We start from the raw sequence: 20,260 nt of genomic DNA, 5'->3' as shown, positions 1-20,260 counted from the left end.
TTTGTTAAAATTGGAAATTTATAGAAACTGCTAATCTCTATATCATTTTTTTTCTTTCAATTTTAACTGAAACTAAGTCTAAGTATGTCCTTTCACTTAGATCTGTCTACTGGGTTACTAACCACAAAATTGACAGTTTAAACCCACCAATTACCTTGTTGTGGAAAGATGAGGTTTTTGCTCCCATAAAACTTTACAGCCTAGGAAACCCCTTGGAGCAGCATTACTCTGATCTATGGGGTCACTGTGAATCGTAATTGACTTGAACCAGCGGTTTGGTTTTTGTTTGGTCCATTGGTTATCCCAATTTAAAATTTTTATATTTTGGAGTTCTAAATAATGAATTGTTACTCTAAATCCAATAAATGGTTTTTTAATTGAAGTGTATTGCAGTTTGATAAATGTACAGAGGGTTTTTAATGAACATATAACATATAGATTAACTCAGGTAATAAATTATCTACATTTTTAGTAACTACATTAAAATATTGATACTTGTGGGTTTACTCTTTTTGTGATATAATGTAATTCTCATATTGAGAAGTTAATAGCATTATATTATTTTGTTAAAGTACCATGCTTTTACATAGACTCATATTAAAATATCTAGTGACCTGACAAGCAGTGATTTAAGAGACCTGTAGAAACTTTGCTAGATTGAGATATTTATATAGCATAACACTGATGTATAAAAGATTATGAAAGCAAATACCAATTTTAATATCTCACATCAAGCATTTATATTTCACAGTATTTTAAAATAGTATTTTACATGATTTATTAAAATTATTTTAAGTAAACTTTTTAATATGGTAATTTGCTAAGTTATAGAAATATCAGAATAATTCTAATTAAATTATTAGTAAGGATGTTATATTTTATTTGACCTTGGAGTAACCGTCAGTTTCTTTACTAAACTTTGAACTCTTTGAACATTTTCTAGTTCATTTGATGAGTACAGCTCTGAGCTTAAGTCTGGTCGGTTGGAGTGGAGTCCTGTGCACAAATCTGAGAAATTCTGGAGAGAGAATGCTGTGAGGTTAAATGAGAAGAATTATGAACTCTTGAAGTAGGTGTTTTATTTTATTTATACCCTTTCCTCTTACAACTTTTGTTCCATATCATTTGCTTCTGTCATTTAAAAGAATTATAGGTTTTCCATAGTTTTAATTCATATTTTGTTGCTGGCTAGTTAGGTTAAGTACCTTTCCATACACTTATTGACAATTTGTTATCTTCTTTACAGGAGAAGTATCTCTTCAAGTCTTTTTTTTCCCTTTTGTACTTTTCTATCTTATAGGAATTTTATATGGATTTGGGACATGAGTTATTTTCATACAAAAGAATAAGTAAAACACTATTATTATCAGGGATCTAGTCCACGCATGCATGGGTTTAAACGTCTCTGGAACTAGTGGATGGCTGCAGACACATTGTCGTAGTCTCCTTAAAATACTTCAAAAGAAAGGAATGCCAAAAAAAAGGATATAAAAATATTGCATGAGGTTTAGCTAGCTCAAAGAGCTAAGCTTTCTATCAATCTTTTAAGTAAGATTGAAATTTATGAAGATTTTATGGGACAAAAAGTAGTTGGGGATGAGTTTTGGATTTAACAGTGTGATCCAGAGAGCAAGGTGCAATCAAAACAGTGACTTGCAATTGAATCTACTCTTTTGATTAGACCTTGCTCTCCAAATCATACTAGTCAATTAAATTCAAGGCAGTGGGGTTAGCTCAAAAGGTGTTGGAGTCTTTCTTGGGATCCCCAAGGAGGAATCTTTATAGATTTTCTGGAAGGGGGCTGGATGATTATAGAGGCTTAATAAGAAGAAATTTCAAGAAATTGAAAGTTTCATCAGTTGAGAAAAAGACTGAAAAAGTTGTGCCAAAGAAGTTCTTTCTTCAATTGTGATTGGTTGAATTTATAGAGCATATCATCAGTTTTAAATTCAGCATTCTCATACACATTTTTCTTCAGCTCATTCATTGTAACATCACTTACCCACTTCCTCCTTTTCTAACCCTTCTGGACTTTGTCTTGGGTTAAAGCTGCCCTTTTGACGTCACCTGGTTTAATAGTCTAAGGCAGCAGTTCTCAGCCTGTGTGTTGCAACCCCTTTGGGAGGTCACCCGATTCATAGCAGTAGCAAAATTACAGTTATGAAGGAGCAATGAAAATAGTTTTATGGTTGGGGGTCACCACAACATGAACTCGATTAAAGGGTTGTGCATTAGGAAGGTTGAGAACCATTGTCATACGGTGTCCCACACTGATGTTATTATTCCCCATACAGATCTGCTTATAGTTTGGTTGAAATTGAGCCACGGAGATGAGATCAATTCTAGACCTAAAGGGTGACTAAGGACCATTATTTTTGGGTTCCTATAGTATCTGAGCAGGAAACCTAATGTTTTCTAGGAGTTTGAGTCTTGTGCCACATATTTCTCCCACTCTATCCATGACCTACAGTGACCCATTTTGTAGTTGTAGTGGCAGCTGAGCACCACTTAATCGTTCTGGTTTCAGGGTAAAGACTGATGTTCCTGTGATTCACTAGTTTTGTAGACTAATTGTTTCCATCTCTATTTCATCATTTTTATTTCCTTTAGACAAAGTGAGGGCAATAATTGTACTTTAAATAGCTTCATGAGTTTTTTGTTTAATAAAAATTTTAATGATTTTGTAGCAGTCCTTTTTTACTTACTGTTATATCCTTTCCCTGAATTTTTAAAAATGTTCTTACAGATATTATAACAATCCATAGATGAGTTATATCAAACAAACTTGTACATTTGTTGCCATCGTTATTCTCAAAACATATCTCTCTACTTGAGCCCTTATTATCAGCTCCTCTTTTTCCTTCCCTCTCCCATCTTCCACCCTTGTCGACCCTTGATAAATTATATATTATTATTATTATTTATATCTTACACTGTCCGCTGTATTCCTTCACCCACATTTTTGTTGGTCGCCCCCTCAGGGGTGGGTTATTTTATACATCCATCATTGCTATCGGTTCCCCGTTTCTCCCCCTCATGACCCACTCTCCCCTCCCATCATGGGGTCCCTATCCCCATTACTGGTGAGGCCCCAGTCACTACGCACCAAAGCACGATGTAAACGTCACCATTGTATTTGAAGAACATTTTTCTGGTTATGTAATTCTTGACTTGCATTTTTTTCCTTTCAGAGTTTCATATATCTCATTCCATGGCCGTCTTGTCTGCATGATTTTGCTGAGAAATTAGAGATTAGTTTTATTTATCTCAAGCTGCTTTCAGGATTCATTCCTTGTCTTTGGTTTTGGAAAGTTTGATTAAGATATATTGTGGTGATTTTCTTTTCATCAGTTTCTGGACACTGGGATGTTTCTATCTTTTGACTGTTATGAATAACACTGCTGCCAAGTACAAGTGAATATATATATGTTCATTCCTTTGGAGTATATACGTGGGTGTAGAATTTCTGAGTCATGTGCTAACTACGTGGTTAGCCATTTGAGGAGTTCTTAGGCTGTTTTCCAAAGTGGCTGCACCATTTTACATGCGCACATCAGTGTATGAGGCTTCTGGTTTCTCCACGTCCTTGTCAGCACTTGTTATTTCCTGACTCTTTAATCATAGCCATCCTTCTGGGTGTGAAGTGGTAGCTCATTGTGGTTTTGATTTGCATTTCCCCAATTACTAATGATGTCGAACACCTCTTCATGAGTTTGTTGTCCATTTGTATATCTTCTTTGGAGAATAGGCTATTCAGATCTTTTGCTTAATTTTTAATTGGGTTGTCATTTCATTTTGATTTTAAGAGTTCTTTGGCCATTTGTTGGGAGCCCTGGTGGCTTAGTGAGCTGGGCTGCTAACCATAGGGTCAGCAGTATAAATCTACTAGCCACTCCGAGGGAACAAGACAAGGCTTTCTACCTTCCCCCTCTCTTCCTCAAGGGTTACAGTCTTAGAAACTCACAAGGGCAGTTCTACATTGTTCTGTAGGGTCACTATGAGTTAGAATGAACATATTGACAATGAGTTTGATTTTTTTTTGCTTTTTCAGTAGTTGCAGATTCATGCATTTGTATTTCTCCATTCTTGCTTCATTTCTCCTGTTCACTTTTTTGGGGGTACATTACATGGTTTTAAAAGGAAAATCTTCCTTTTACTGCCATTTCAACTGAGGTAAGGAGCAAAGGGGTTCAGTGAATGGATGTGTTCGGTGGACCATGTTTAAGTAGATGTATACTGCTTAAACTTGATTTTCTTTGTATTACTGAAAATGTCACACTATTCTTTTTTAAAGAAAGTGTGATAAACCAAAGTTAATGGTTAACATGTTGGAAAGACTGATGGAGAACAGGTAAATAAATAAAAATCATCTCCATAAGTGAAGGCTGGGTGATTATGACATAAGTCCCCTTTTTTTCTAGCACATGTGAGTACAATAATATTCAGAAAATGCCATGTAGTGTCATATATTTAATTCTACAACAATAGAAATGATAAAAGCGAAGCAAAAACAAAGGGAGCAGATATTTTTACAAAGATGGGGAATAATGTGAAAGAGAACATTTGATGTGATCAATGAGAATAATAATGAACATTTTCTTGGATTTAAACTGACATTTTTCAAGCTTATATTTCAGTGAAATGCCAGAGGCTGAATGCATATACTTAGGTCAAATTCCAAAGCTGTGATATGTTGCTGTCTTTATCCCATTAGAAAATTTGACAGAATTATGAATTGCTAATGTGGTGATAAGAGATTTTGATTTTGACCAACTAATGTTCTGTTGACATAATAAGTACATTCAGGGAAAAGTTGGTAGGAGTTCTCTCTTTACTTACCATGGAAATCTCTTTTTGGATCTGTTTTTTTTTTAACCTTTTACTGATTATTTGAATGTAGAAATATAACTCATGCTCAGCAAACGAGATAGTACAAAGGCGTTTTACATTATTGCTGAAAAAGAAAGGCCTCTAAAGAATGCCATTGAAGTAATTTCTGTCACGTAGAGGATTTGACTGGACAGTCTCTGTGACTTTCCAAGGGCTACATTCTTTGAATCTAAGATTGGGAACTTGTAAAATGCAGTCTTCCTCAGTGGCTTAGGCAGTGTCCACAGGTCAGCATTTGTAATGCATGGTTAGGTGGTGACGCTCATTTGCTTACTACATTTTACATAGCAAAGTGCTGTAGTCTCCATGGTAGGATCACCTTAATGTCAAGTGATTTCTGCGCAATACAATATATGCATTGATCTGTGTCTTGACTTTTTCACTTAATGTTACTTGGAGATTTTTCCTTGGCCACTATATAGATTATTTTTTCTTCATATAGTAAATATGAAGAGACAAAAATTCATGGGAAAATGGAATTAAAATATAATGGCATATTCCACGAACATTTTGACATTTCTCCATACATACCAAAATAGCTGCTTTTGCAACATTTTTACCGTATAGTTCAATGACATTAATTACACTTAAAAAATCATTTCATTGAGGCTCGTACAATTTTAATCAAAATCCATCCATCTAGCCATTGTGTCAAGCACATTTGTACATTAGTTGCCATCATCATTCTCAAAACATTTGCCTTCTACTTGAGCCCTTAATATAGGCTGCTCATTTTATCCCTCCCTTCCCATTCCCCCTCCCTCATGAACCCTTCATAGTTCATAAATTAGTATTATTTTGTCATATGTTACACTCTCTGACGTCTTCCCCCGCCCTCTTCTCTGCCGTCCATTCCCCCTGGAGAAGACTATGCATAGATTCCTGTAATCAGTTCCCCCTTTCTACCCCATGTTCCCTCCACCCTCCAGGCATCGCCACTCTCACCACTGGTCCCGAAGGAGTCATCTGTCCTGGATTCCCTGTGTTTCCAGTTGCTATCTGTACCAGTGTGCATCCTCTGGTCTAGCCAGATGTGTAAGATGGAATTGGGATCATGATAGTGGGGGAGGAAGCATTTAAGAACCAGAGGAAAGTTGTATGTTTCATCATTGCTACACTGCACCTTGACTGGCTTGTCTCCTCCCTGCGACCCTTCAGTAAGGGGGTGTCAGTTGCCTACAGATGGGCTTTGGGTCTCCACTCTGCACTCACCCTCATTTACAATGATATGATTTTTTTGTTCTTTCATGTCTGGTACCTGGTCCCTTTTACACCTTGTGGTCATACAGGCTGGTGTACTTCTTCCATGTCGGCTTTGATGCTTCTGAGTTAGATGGCCACTTGTTTACCTGCAAGACCCCAGATGCTATACCTTTTGATAGCCGGGCACCATCAGCTTTCTTCACCACATTTGCTATGCACACATTTGTCTACAGTGATCGTGTAGAGAAAGTGTGTATCATGGAATGCCAATTTAATAGAACAAAGTATTCTTGCATTGAGTAAGTACTTGAGTGGAGGTCCAGACATTAATTACATTTATCATGTTGTGACATTATCATTCCTGTCCAAATTATTCTGTCACCCTTAACAAAAGATCATTGCTACCTAAGAAATAACTCTGTTCTGCCCTGGTAATTGCTAATAAATTTGGTCTCTGTACACTTGGCTGCTCTAAATACTTCATATTTCTAAATACTTCAGGGGGATAACTGAATGCTATGGTAAATGTACTTAGCCTGTATTTACAGATTGTTCATGTTGTGGCATGTATCATGAGTTCAGGAGCCTTGGTAGTACTGCGGTTTGAACCAACTCGTTCTCCTGGGCTGGGGACAGTAGGGGCAGACAGGAATGAAGCAGTCTGTTTTTTAACGATTTACATCCCCTGAAACCCTATCAGTTCTACTCTGACACCGTGTATCAGAGTTGACTGTAGTAGTCATCAGGATTATTTTTCCTTATAGCTGAGTGGCACTCCAGCATATGGAATTTTGCTTATTCATCCATTTGTTGATGAACAATTAGTTTGTTTACACTTTTGGTGAGTGTGAAAAGTTCTATAGCGAACATTGGTGTACAGATATTTGTGTTTCTGCTTTCAGTTCTCAGAGGTGAAATTTCTGGATCATATTTTTTGAGGAACTTCAAACTGACTTAAAAAGTGAATGTACTATTTTACGTTTCTATTAGCAGTGGATAAGGATTTCAACTTCTCCACATCCTCCCTAGTATTGTTGTCTTCCCAGCACCCCCTTTTTTTCTGATCATAGTTATCCAAGCAGGTAAAAAGTGGCATCTCATTGTAGTTTTGATAATAATCAATAAAAAACACACTATCATATATAAGTTCAGGTTAAAGCTGAAGAAAATTAAAACAATTTTACGAGAGCCAAAATACAACCTTGAGTCTGTCCCACCCGAATTTTGAAAACATTTCAAGAACAAACTTGATGAATTGAACACTAATGGCAGAAGGCCTGCTGAACTGTGGAGGACATTAAGAACACTGTTCCTGAAGAAGAAAAAGACATTAAGAAGATGAGAAGAGAGAAAAGATCGTGGGGATGTCAGAAGAGACTTTTAAACTTGCTCTTAATTGTAAAGTAACTAAAGCCAATGGAAGAAATGATGACGTCCAACAGCTGAATAGAAAATTTCAAAGGGCAGATCAAGAAGAGAAGCTAGAATATATAATAAAATGTGTGAAGACCTAGAGTTAGAAAACCCAAAAGGAAGAACATGTCCAGCATATTTTAAACTGAAAGAACTCAAGAAAAAATTCAAGCCTCGAGTTGCAATATTGAAAGATTCTGTGGGAAAAATATTGAACGATGCAGGAAACATCAAAAGAAGACAGAGTCACTGTACCAAAAAGAATCAGTCAACATCCCACCATTTCAGGATGTTGCATGTGAGCAAGAACCAATGGTGCTTAAGGAAGAAATTCAAGCTGCACTGAAGGTATCAGCCAAAAGCAAGGCTCCAGGAATTGATGGAATGCCAATGGAAATGTTTTAACTTGCTGAAGAAACACTGGAAGAAGCACTTACTCATCTATGTCAGGAGATTTAGAAGACAACTACTTTGCCAACTGACTGGAAGAGAGCCGTATTTGTACCCATTCCAAAGAAAGATGATCCAACAGCATGCTAAAATTATTGAACAATATAACTGCTATCACTTGCAATACAATTTTGTTGAAGATGAACAATGGTCGTAACAGTACATTGCTAGGGAGCCACCAGACATTCAGCATTCAGGTGGGATTCAGAAGAGAACATGGAACAAGGGATATCATTGCTGATATCAGATGGATCATGGCTGAAAGCAGAGAATAGCAGAAAGATGTTTACTTGTGTCTTATTGACTGCGTGAAAGCATTTGATTGTGTGGATCATAACAAACAATGGATAACCTTGAGAAGAATGGCAATTCCAGAATTCTTCATTGTGCTCATGTAGAACTTTTATATGGATTCAAGAGATACCGTGTATACTCGTGTATAAGCCGAGTTTTTCAGCACAAAACAATGCTAAAAAACTGGGGTTCAGCTTATACATGGGTCAGTGGTACCCCAGCGAGGTGTAACATCTCACTCCCCCACCCCCACCCCTGCCCAGGTAATGGGACAAGCACCCGTTATCTCGCGGGTGATTGCCGTTTCTCCACTGTTCATTCAAAGCACTGCTGCACTGCAGGCCTTTGAATGGTTGTCACATCTAATCAATCAGAGCCGTCCTATGACGTGGACAGCTCCAATTCACAGAAGTACCCATAGTGATTCACTTACGCCAGCAGCTGAACTGGTAAGGATGTGTCTGTGGCTGCACTCCATCTCTACCCTCTGGTCTTAATTCATATCCTGCATACCCCGCCCGCACGGACTTCTGCCCCCTTCCTCCCGGCTAACACATTGTGGGGCAGGGGGGCATTACCATGAAAGTTCTTTTTCAAAATTTTGTTTTTTTATCCTTTTAGAAATGGATACTCTTGAACCAAAACAAAAACGCCGGTCATATGAAGCTGGTTTCAAAATGAAGGTTGTGTCAAGAGCAGAAGAGAGCAATAAGAGTATTGCAAGTAGGGAATTCTGTGTTGACGAAAAGCAAGGGAGGGAGGGACAGAAAATGAAGGCTGACTTGGAACAGATTTTAAAAGCTAAAGAAGTTTATTGTGGTTTAACGTCTTTTTATGGGGCTCTAGAGAATGAATTGCATAAATGGGTTATGGAGTGTCGTCAAAATTGTTACTGTGTAACATGTATGGGAATCTACATACATGTTCTACAAATGGCTAAGGATGACAAATATAAAGCACCAGGCATTGAAAAATTTGCTGCATCAGCAGGATGGTGTACCCGCTTCATAAATAGGTTTGGCCTACTATGTTTGAGACAAAGAACAAAGATTTCCCAGAAATTGCCACAAGACCTTGAAGAAAAAATTATGTCACTCCAGTCATTTATTATAAAACAAAGAGATTTATAATTTTAAGCTGACAGATATTAGAAATATGGATGAAACTGCCATGACTTTTGATCTTCCAAGCAACAGAACTGTGGCAAGTTTAGGAGAAAAAACCATTTTTCTCAAAATCACAGGAAATGAAAAAAAAAACACTTTACAGTTGTTCTATCATGTTTGGCCAATGGAACTAAGTTGCATCCTGTCATTATTTTTAAAAGAAAGACCTTGCCTAAAAAGATCAATTTCTCACCAAGAATTACTGTGCGTGCACATGTTAAAGGCTGGATGGATTAAGACAGAACAAAAAAATGGCTGGAAGAAATTTGGAACCAATGACCAGGAGCAGCCTTAAAGAAAAAGCCATTGTTACTTGTTTGGGATATGTTTAGAGCCCACCTATCGAATGACATACAAAAATTGGCAAAATCTAGTAAAGTTACTTTAGCCATTATTCCAGGTGGGTTTACATCTGTACTGCAGCCTCTGGATGTATCTTTGAATAAGCCTTTTAAAGACCGGGTGTGAAGGTTGTGGTATGAATGGATGTCATCTGATTAAGCCTGATTAACAGAAGGAGGAAATCTCATGAAGCCTGACGTAGAGTAAATAGCAAAGTGGGTTCGAGATGAATGGGAAGACATTTCAGAAGACATGGTACGACGTGCCTTCTAGAAATGTAGTATTAGTAATGCTATGGATGGCAGTGAAGACTGCGCTTTGTGTGAAAATGACAGCAGTGATGGTGATGACAGTGATCTCAGTGAGGACAGTGTCTTTGGTGACCTCACACCAGCTGAAGCTCTGCATTGGGATACGGATGATGATGAGGAATCCAGTTTTGAAGGATTTTAACTACATTTTAGCTTGGTTGCTGATTGAGCTCAGGGAATAGTACTCTTAAGGTATCATTGTTGATACCTTATTGTTTTTGTTGAACCTACTTTCCACTTACTGTGCTGGTTTACTAATGTTAAATGACTTGTTGTCCTTTTATTTATGTTTTTTATTTAAAATAATTATTTAAATACATTACCCCACTGATGTCTCAATTTTTAGTAATTTTATTTTCATTTGTTTTGATTATTGATACTCACCAATAGCTTCTGCATTTTCCACCCTAGGCTTATACTTGAGTCAATAAGCTTTTCTGGTTTCCCAGGTAATAATTAGGTGCCTCGGCTTATACTTGGGTCTGCTTATATTTGAGTATGTACGATAGTTTTTTGAGCATAACAAGGGAACTCTGCATAGTTTAAAATCAGGATAGGTGTGTGTCAGGGTTGTATCCTCTCAACGTACTTTTTCAATGTGTATGTTGAGCAAATAGAGAAACTGGGTTACATGAAAAATGTGGCATCAGAATTGGAGGAAGAAGGCTTATTAACAACTTATAATAGGTGAATGACACAACCTTGCCTGCGGAAAGTCAGGAGGAATATGGAGCACTTGCTGATGAAGGTTGAGGATTGCAGGATTACAAGTGAATGTAAAGAAGACCAAAATCCTCACAACTGGACCAATAGGTAACATCATGATCAATGGAGACAAGGTTGAAGGTGTCAAGAATTTTGTCATGCTTGGGTTCAAAATCAGTACTCAGTGAAGCAGCAGTCGGGAGATCAAAAGATGAACCGCACTAGGTAAATCTGCTGCTGAAGACCTCTTTAGAGTATGTTACTTTGAGGACTAAAGTGTGTGTTTGACCCAAGTGTGTTTGATTGCTTCAGATGCATGTGCAAGTCGGACATTTAATAAAGATGATCCAAGACATATGGATGCATTAGATAGGTATGTGGTGCCTGAGGAGAATATTGAAAGGATCATGCATTGCTAAAAGAACAAAGTCATCTTACTTGGAAGAAGTATGTGTTTTATAGATTCCTGCTTTCCTCTACTTTATTTTCTAATTGATAATTATTTCTGAATTAGGAAGGTCCTTGTTTTTATTAATTTGTCTTTTATACAACTATTTATTTGTTAATTTGTGGTCTTGTAAGGTGATTGTCTTTGATTTTTCTAGGTAGTAATACTGATTGGAAAGAGTAGCAGCTGTTCTTTTCTTTTTTATACCTCTTCTTTTTTGTGTCGTCCAGACCTCAAACATCATGAGATTTTAGTAAACATCTTTTGTTTTTTTAAGTTTTGAATTCTGAATTTGATTTTGGGTTCAGAGTAAATCCCTTTGCAAGACAGAGGACCTGTCTTGCTGTTTCTCACTTATTGACACTTTTTATTAGGAATAGTTTACTAAGTTTTATTTTAAAGTATATTTTTGGTATTTATTAATATAATCATATCTTAATTCCCTCCCCATCTATAAATGTACTAAATTACATTAAAGTACTCATTTTAATGTTGAACCATCTTGGCATTTCTACCTGGAAAATAGTAATTCTATCAGCATAGTGCAGGATATTACTGTGTTCAGGTTGCTAAGTCTTAAAGCTTTTATTTATTTCTTTCTAAGTCAGAACCTCTGGATGGTACAAATGTTAAAATTCTAAACTGTTGACCAAAAGATTGGAGGTTCATGTTTATTCAGAGGTCCCCCAAAAGAAGGACTTGCCTATCTGCTTTTGCAAAGTCAGCTATTGAAATCAACCATCTCTATGGAACACAGCACGAACCCTTGATGACACCTGGCTCTGCTGGCATATTAGAAAGTATTTGCAATTTTAAATTTTCATCGTTTACCCAGGCATTTAAAAAATTACACATTCCTGTTGGTTATCATAGTTATGTTCTCCTTATAGTTAAATGGGAACATTTCCATAGGTTTCTGTGCTCCTAAATCTTTAAATCTTTAGAATGTATTCCTTTAAACTATTTTTATTTGCAAGCAGGAGGAATGCAGTCTTTTCCCAGCTGTGCAGAGTCTGAGCAGCAGAGGCATCTCCATCTACTTTCAAAGACACACATACCCTCTGGCAAATATGCCCTCTCCATAGAAGGTTGAAAGGAGGTGTACATTTGTGGTTGTGGCTTCAAGCCCAGAAGAGGCAACCCTTTTCTGCAGTTTGTCCTTGGGTACTGGCCCTAAAATGCCCTCAGACGCCAGATGTAGTTCAGTGATGTTTTTCAGATTGCAGATTCTAGCAGTAACTGTTGGAGAAGGGATTCAGAACTGTGGGTTGGGGCTACTATCTTCTGAGAAACATCCACCTGCTGTTAGGGATTTAATTTTATGTGCACAGTATGTGTTCCCGTAATCAGTGAGATTTGGAGAAAGAGAGGTGGCCGATCTGTGACAAGTTCAGCCTGCCATTTTGGTCACAGATCATTGAAGATAATTTGTTTCTAATGACACAAAGTGCTCAAGTTTGAGAAATGATTTACTTAAAAAGTAACACTGACTGGTGGTCATACATTGAAATAACTTTGACCTGTGATAGAGGGAGAGTTGATATTTTTGGATATGCATAATACATGTTGGAAATCAGAATATAACCCATTGCATATGTCTAAAAGGTTGCATGATGCTAACTTATGTATAATTATATGTATAATCATCTAAATTTAGGATGATATCTGCCTTCTGTGTGCTCTTTGTTCTCTATTGAAATTGATAACTCTTTGGCTGTAACTTGATTCCAGAATCCTAACAAAGCTTCTGGAGGTGTCTGATGACCCGCAGGTTTTAGCTGTTGCAGCTCATGATGTTGGAGAGTATGTGCGGCACTACCCACGAGGCAAACGGTAGGAGAGGAAACATGAATTTTTTGGGGGGGTGGTTCTGAAACTTTAAACATAAAATCCAGATAATGTACGTAACTAAGAATAATTTAGCAAATGAAATGTTGAAATTAAGGTGATCATCGTACTTGGTCTTATGATAAACCCAATTTAAAACGAGCATTTTAAAAATATCAGTACACTTACATGAGTGCGTAGTAACCAGTGTTTAAGAGCTTTGCTGGTAGCTAGCTGTTTTTATGGGAGAAAGATCTGGAAAGCTGTCCCTGCCAAGATAACAATGTAGGAAACTGGTGGACAGGTCCGCCCTGCCCTATATGTTCACTATGAGTTAAAACGACTCCATGATACACAGCAACTGACCCCAATAGGTTCAAAGTGCAGAAGACAGTACAACCACTCTGAAGGAAGTTCCAGAGATGATAGTGACTTAGTAAGGGAATTATGTATTTGACAGTATTATGAGAAAGGAAATTTAGTGTTGGGGAGACAGTTAAGGTGTTCCATCGGAATGTGTAGTATCAATTAAAGGCTGCTATTTCACTTTCTACAGTTTCCTAATCTATACAATGGGGTTGGTAATTATATCCACTCCTCGTGAAATTATCTTTAGGATCAAATGAGTTTATTCAAGTGCAGTGTTCTGAACAGGCCAGTAGGTTCATAGTACATACGCAATAAAATTGTTGTGGTTAGGTGCCATCAAGTTGAATCTGATTCATAGTGACCCTGTGTATAGCAATAGTATTAACTGTATTTATTATTATCAATATTAATATCTTTTTCCAAGCAGTCTATAAGGAAGGCATATAACAGTCTTATTTATCAATCCCAAACCATGCCGAACCCACTGCCGCCATGGGTTGATTCTTCCTCACGATGACCCTACAAAGGATTTCCTAGGCTGTACCGAAGCAGACAGGCTCATCGCTCTTTCACCAGGAGAACCATCACCCTTGCAGTTAGCAGCCCAACACTTACCCCTGCACCAGTAGTGCTCCTTTGGCCACATCAGAATGTATAAACCCTAAATTTCCTGAATGTAAGGAAAAGCTGGCAGAGACAAAAGTTGTAATTATAGGTTTCAGTAATGTATAGTGTAAGAAGACTTCATCTTTGATTTTTCATTTAAGTATTTAAACACCATACAGATCATAAAAATGATTAGAGAAATATTAGCCCTGCAAACAGAATTTAACCTTTTTACCTCAAGTCTGTGGAATATATTATTTATGGTCTTTACCTTTTGTATCTGCTTTGGTGTATGTGATCCTGCTTTGCAGACATGGTTGAAACACAGTGACTACAAAATCATGACAGGTTTATCTGCAGCAGAGTTTTCAAGAGCTGTGACATGTCCCGTGAGTCACGTGCTTTAGTTGGTGGGGTTGAAGAGCACTGTGATCCGTGGAACTAGGCATAGATTAGATTAGATTAGAAGTGGGGTAATATGCAACCCACTTTTGAACTCAGATGCAGGGACTGTAGAACTTAATTCCTCACTTTGGTAGGAATATCTTCATAAGCTCTACCCTTAGAGATTGTACTGAGGTGGGCAGTACCTGGATTTTTTGTTGATTTCCTCCCCTCTCTCAGGACTGGATGGTGTTTGTTCTATTGTACACACGGTAGCTGTAAGTCGAAACAGACTTGACTGTACCTAACAAAAACCACAAGACAAAAATGTCTTAACGGTAAGTCTAGAGTCACTGATGTTACTTTCTAGCTAGGTCGTATCAGCCTAATGAAGCAATGTAAGAAGGCCAGGTGACATTTCGTGGAAGGGGAAAGGTGATCAAGGTGCCTGCAGATTTAACTCGTACTGAGAAGTTGTTATCCCACTGAGGTAGGGCAGAAAAGGTGTATTTCTGTCCTCGCACACTGAAGTCACATGACATCTGATGATCTTTTAAAACCAGAATTGAGAAAAAGGCATGGACCAGATCATTAATTGCAGTTCAAGGACCAGGAGATACGTTAATTTGCTCAAGTAATGAGACCCCATCTGATGTAGCAGCTACAACTGGAGTCAGCACTTGGCTAGGTTTACAACAACCCATTGTCATCCTCCAAGATCCACGTGTTTTCTTTTTTTCCACAGACCAAATAGATGCATGAAATGGCGATGTTTCGGCAGTCGCCCTGTGCATCCTTCAGATGCTTGATGGTAACACTAGTCTGCAATCCCTCCAGGAAGGCAGTATTGATTTTGATTGACTATTTCCTAGGTAGAGGCAGTTTTAATGACTTCCACTGTTTCTATCATAATAACCCTTACTCAACGTGTCATAGATCCACTGTCTGCCAGTTGCCAAGTACGTCTAGTCTAGTTGCACACACTGGGAGAATCATTTCAGATGGGCTCAGGGATTTATTGGACTCTTTTAAAAAATGTTTGCTTCCTGTCCCTGTGGCTCTGTGCGCTGTGGATCTGGAGGCCATCATTCCAAAGGGAGGACTACTCAGATTTGGAGACACACCACTGATTCCAGTGAACTAACAGAGAGTGAAAAATGTTACCTGGCCACTTCAAGTTCCTCGTGTTTCTAGACCTACAGGCAAATAAGGGAGTTACTACACTGGCTAGTATGATTGATCCTGATTACCAAGAGGAAATCAGTTTGATATTATATATTAGACATAAAACAGAGTGTGTCTGAAATACAAGCAGGTTCTTAAGATGTCTCTTAGTACTACCAACCCCCGTGATTAAAGTCAAGGGAAAACTACAACATCCCAATTCCAACATGGCCACTAATGGCCCAGACCCTTCTATAGTGAATATTTTGGTCACCCCATCAGGCAAAGAACCTGAGCAGCTGAGGGGCTTACTGAGGGCAAAGGGAAGAGAGAATGGATGTTAAAGGAAAGTTGCTCAAAGTACTAGCTATGACCATGTAACCATGTGTAGAATCAAGGATTGCAATTGCTACGAGAATTTCTTCCCATGTTAAATCTTTTGTTGATGTAAATGGGAAATTACATTTTTGATTGTGCATGCTAGTTGTACCATGCTTGGTGGGAGTAAAACTTTATACTGGCTCTGCTTAGAGATGGTATAGAGTTAGGAGATGTGTGGGTGCCAGCCTGACCACCGGTGTACTGTTGCACTAAGGTTGTGTGTCCTTGCGGGTCGGCCACCATTCTCAGCGTTTGGGTAGCTATACTGTAATTGCCCTTTCTAACGAGAGCTGCTTTGAGCAGCCGAGCAGCTGCAAAGGAGTTTCCTTGGTGCTGTGGCCTGCTTCCAGGATAATGGCCTTTCTAGCCAAGTTCTCCCTGTTGCTGGAGCTGGATCCTGTGTCTGGCTTGTTGTTATCTAACTTCAAGTCTTTGGACTTGGGTCATTGGTTCCCCTCATCCATCCAATTTCTTAGTTATCCACAAAGCCTTTACTAATCCATGAGGTTTTCTTAAGCTACCAAAATACCCTTGTGTATTAAGATCTCACTTGTCACCGACTGTGGTGTCATCTACAAGACAGTGCTGCAGGAAAGAATGGACAAAGAAACCGTACTTTTGTGCTGGAACTAAGAAGTCACAGTCCTAGGCCTAGCCATGCCTTCACAGAAGAGAGAAGCTTCCATCTGTGAAGCAAATAACTGTTCACTCTGCATTCATTAGATTTCAGGATTTGGTGGGTGGATAGCAGGATTGGTCATCACTTCCCTCTTGGTGATAGGAATCGTATCCTCGGTTTCACTGCCAAGGAGACCACATGGCATCCACCATGAGTATAAGGGCAGCTATCTTAAACTAAAATCATTTTTAGGAAATTAGCATCGCTTCTGGACACTGTTAAACATATTTATCTTTAAGCTTATAACCTATCGTGTCATGATTACAGGTGGAATTAGTATTGTTATGTTATTATATTTATGATACAATATTAATAAATAAGTTAGCATGCAGCTACGTAGGAAACTTCATAATCCTGAATTCTATGGCCAGTGAGGTTTCCAGGTAGAAACCATTTTCCTGGATCATAAAATGAGACTAGCAGTTGGATTTATAGTTAGGAACTCAGAAGAGAAAATATGTGAATACTTTCTAATGGTGATTAAAGAAAATGATGTAAAAAAGACAGATGTGTTGATTTACTTACTTGTATTGTACCTCTTAGTTTTAAAATCACTTGGTGTGCATGTGAATTTTCTAATTACTACCAGCATGAGTTTGAAAGTGATGGAAGCATCCTTACCAGGTCTCTCTGCACCACAGGGTTATTGAACAACTTGGAGGCAAGCAGCTGGTAATGAACCACATGCATCACGAAGACCAGCAAGTCCGCTACAATGCTCTGCTTGCTGTGCAGAAGCTGATGGTGCACAACTGGTATGTGGTGGCGTTTCCTCATCCTCCTACTCCTCACACTTCTCTGGGAAGTCTTGTGAACCCCTTCCCGAAGTTCTCACACCAGTGCTCTGATGGATTATATTTTTTAAGGTCAACAATTTTGATTAAAAATACGGAAATACATTTTTGTTATTCAGAGCAATGCCATGATAGTTCTAAAAACATTGTGGTCATGCTTTCAAGAAATATATATTTAAAGTACTAATATCAAAAGCAACATCAGAAGTAACTAAATGACCCCTTGAGACATCTTTGAATTACTCTTTTTCGAAGGGGCAATGAATACAGTTCAATGACCAATTACTTTCCAGAAGACCATTTGGCATAGTCTGATTATTCAACAGAGTTCACCATATGTTGAATGTATTGTATGAGTTCACATTAAAAGCACTCAAAATAATGTTCAAATTTAGAGTCAACTCCTAGATTCCTTCCACAATATCCTTTGGCTTTTCATGTAACCAAAAGGCATGTATTTTCCTGTTCTTTCACCAAAATTATTGGTCTTTTGACACCACTTAAAGTAAGATAAATGAAAAATGGCTGCTGAGACCTAATAGGACCTATGTGTGAATGAGGAGACTAGTTAGAGTGCCCTTTGGCGTGGCTGTCTCAGATGTGGGCACTCCAGTCAGCTCAGTGTTGTTCTCAGTCGTTCCCTTCTGGGTTCTGTTGCCATGGGAAATAGGGTGCTGGTAAGAAATGATGAGCAGGCCTGTAGCGGAAGAATATTGAAAGCATCATGGCTGCCAAAAGAATAAATAGATGTGCCCTGGAAGAAGTACAGCCAGAATGCTTCTTAGAAGCAAGGCTGGTGAGACTTCATCTCAGTACTTTGAGAGGAAGACTCTCATCCAGATGGAGTGACACGGTGCTGCAACCAGGAGCTCCAACTTAAGACCAGTTGTGAGAATGGTGCAGCCTGGGCAGTGCTGCCATCTAGGCTTGTGTACAGGTCATCATGAGTCAGAGCTAACTTGACAGCGCCTAACAGTACCACCATCCTAGCTGAAAAAATACCACCAGCCCTTCCAGCGGGAGCAGTGAAAGATGTCTTAGCATGGTTTTTGAATGGTGTGAGCTAGCAGTGTAGGAAAATACTTTGAAATGCTGCTACAGCATCATATGTTAAATAACATGGCCTTGCCACATTCAGATTTTTCTTATAGGTCCGGGAATTTCTGTATTTTTGAGCATCTGATTTTTTTGTTGCTTGTTTTGTTTTAGTACATAACAAATCTGTCCTAGTAAAAGTATGGCAAGAATGTTCCTCAGAAGGGAGAATGATGAGACTTCATCTTGTGTTAGTTATCTTAGGCAACTTAAATGGTCAGAAGGGCCCAGGCCCTAGGGAAGGAGGCCTGGCTTGGGGCAGTAGAGAGTCAGCAGACTTCCAGAAAGATGGCTGCACCCAGTTGCTACAATAATGGGTTCACATGTAAGAATGATCGTAAGGATGGTGCAGGGCTGGGCAGTGGTTTGTTCTGTTGTGCACAGAGGGTTGCTTTGAGTTGCCGCTAACTTGATGGCATCTAACAACAACAAATGTTGGATCCTCTTGTTGTAAGTGCTGGGTTATGGATAAGGATGGGCAGAGGGTGCACCTTCTGTAAGATAGAGGGATGTAGGCCAAACAGTGAAGCTGAGATAGTGATGGTGAAAAGGAGCCACTGATGTAGCTTTGTTATTGGGGTTTGCTTTTCACACTGGGTTGCAGGAAATGCGAAGTGAAGGGCCCTCAGGCAGGGATGGCCTGCCTGTAGACATGCTTAGTTTTCACAGGTGAGGGGCTACTACTAATGGTAATTAGTGGCTCGAGGCTAGGGACGCTGCTAACTGTGCTGTGCACCAGACAGCACTTCACAATGAATTGTTTTGCCCAAAAGAAGTCAGTAGTGTCCAGATGGGAAACCTTAGGAAGAAGGCCAGCATGGGAAAAGATGGGCTGGGGGAGATAGGCAGATATCTGATCCTGTAGGATATTGTAGTTATTTTTATAAAATGAATTGAAAGCCACTAAGGCTTTTATGCGGGACAATGAGAAGATTTGATTTATGTTTTCAAATGAACAGTTGGCTACTTTATGGACAATAGAGGTTTGGCTGTTAGTGTGAAAACAATATAACTATTTAGGCAGTGTCAGGAAGGGGTGGTAGACTAGTATGATAGAAATTTAGATAAGAAGTGATAGGCTAGCTGATACCAAGTAGAAGGCACATGTTTGAGAATGATGATGGCAACAAATGTACAGATGTGCTTGACACATGGATGGCTGGTGATAAGGGTTGTAGGAGCCCCATTAAAATGATAAAGAAGAAGTGATAGGCTTTAGCTGGAGTTCAGATCTAGTGTTGTCAGATTTCCTTTCCTTTTAAATCCTCAGTTCAAGAGGAGTGAGGCAAAGCAGAGCTTATTTCAAATGGTTTGTATGCAGCAGGAGGTGGGGGTCAGATCAAGTCTGTCTGTGAAACCAGTACCACTTTGGATTTCCTTCCTGGTTTTACTTTCCTTCAAACTCTCATTTTGAAGAGAAATGAATTCTTTAGTAATTTAACATCTCCTAGTTTATGTCTCCCTGGAATTTGTTTGAAGGAGATTGAGGCTTAATCAAGCTGAGGTTGGTGCAACCCATAAACTTCGATTTGCATTTGCCAAATGCTCATCTAAGGTTTCGGTTTTATTTTCTTCTCTTGGGGAGCTTAGGAATGTTGAAGTGTAATTCTTTTATGCGTAAAATGCAATCCATTTTAATTATTACTTCTGCTCCTGATGAATTTAGTGTTGGATTTAGCGGTTTTATCTTACATGATTTTTAATATATATTTTGGTGTGAAAGATGTGTGAAAGGAAGC

At 38.6% G+C, this 20,260-nt stretch overlaps 1 protein-coding gene across 4 annotated transcripts in view; it reads left to right on the top strand.

Moving 5' to 3' along the window:
• The window catches only part of ATP6V1H (ATPase H+ transporting V1 subunit H), a 113,248-nt gene that overhangs the window by 57,741 nt on the left and 35,247 nt on the right, over positions 1–20,260 (top strand). For all 4 annotated transcript variants that reach the window (XM_075549667.1, XM_075549666.1, XM_075549664.1 and 1 more), the window contains 3 exons: positions 944–1,069; positions 12,954–13,055; positions 17,274–17,387. In XM_075549667.1, coding sequence (XP_075405782.1) covers positions 944–1,069; positions 12,954–13,055; positions 17,274–17,387 — 342 coding nt within the window. The remainder of the gene's footprint in view (positions 1–943; positions 1,070–12,953; positions 13,056–17,273; positions 17,388–20,260) is intronic.

The sequence above is a fragment of the Tenrec ecaudatus genome, chromosome 5 (genome assembly GCF_050624435.1).
Source record: "Tenrec ecaudatus isolate mTenEca1 chromosome 5, mTenEca1.hap1, whole genome shotgun sequence".
In the NCBI taxonomy this organism is placed as follows: Eukaryota; Metazoa; Chordata; class Mammalia; order Afrosoricida; family Tenrecidae; genus Tenrec; species Tenrec ecaudatus.
Note: the sequence above shows the minus strand (reverse complement) of the source record. Positions and strands in the feature narration are given on the sequence as shown.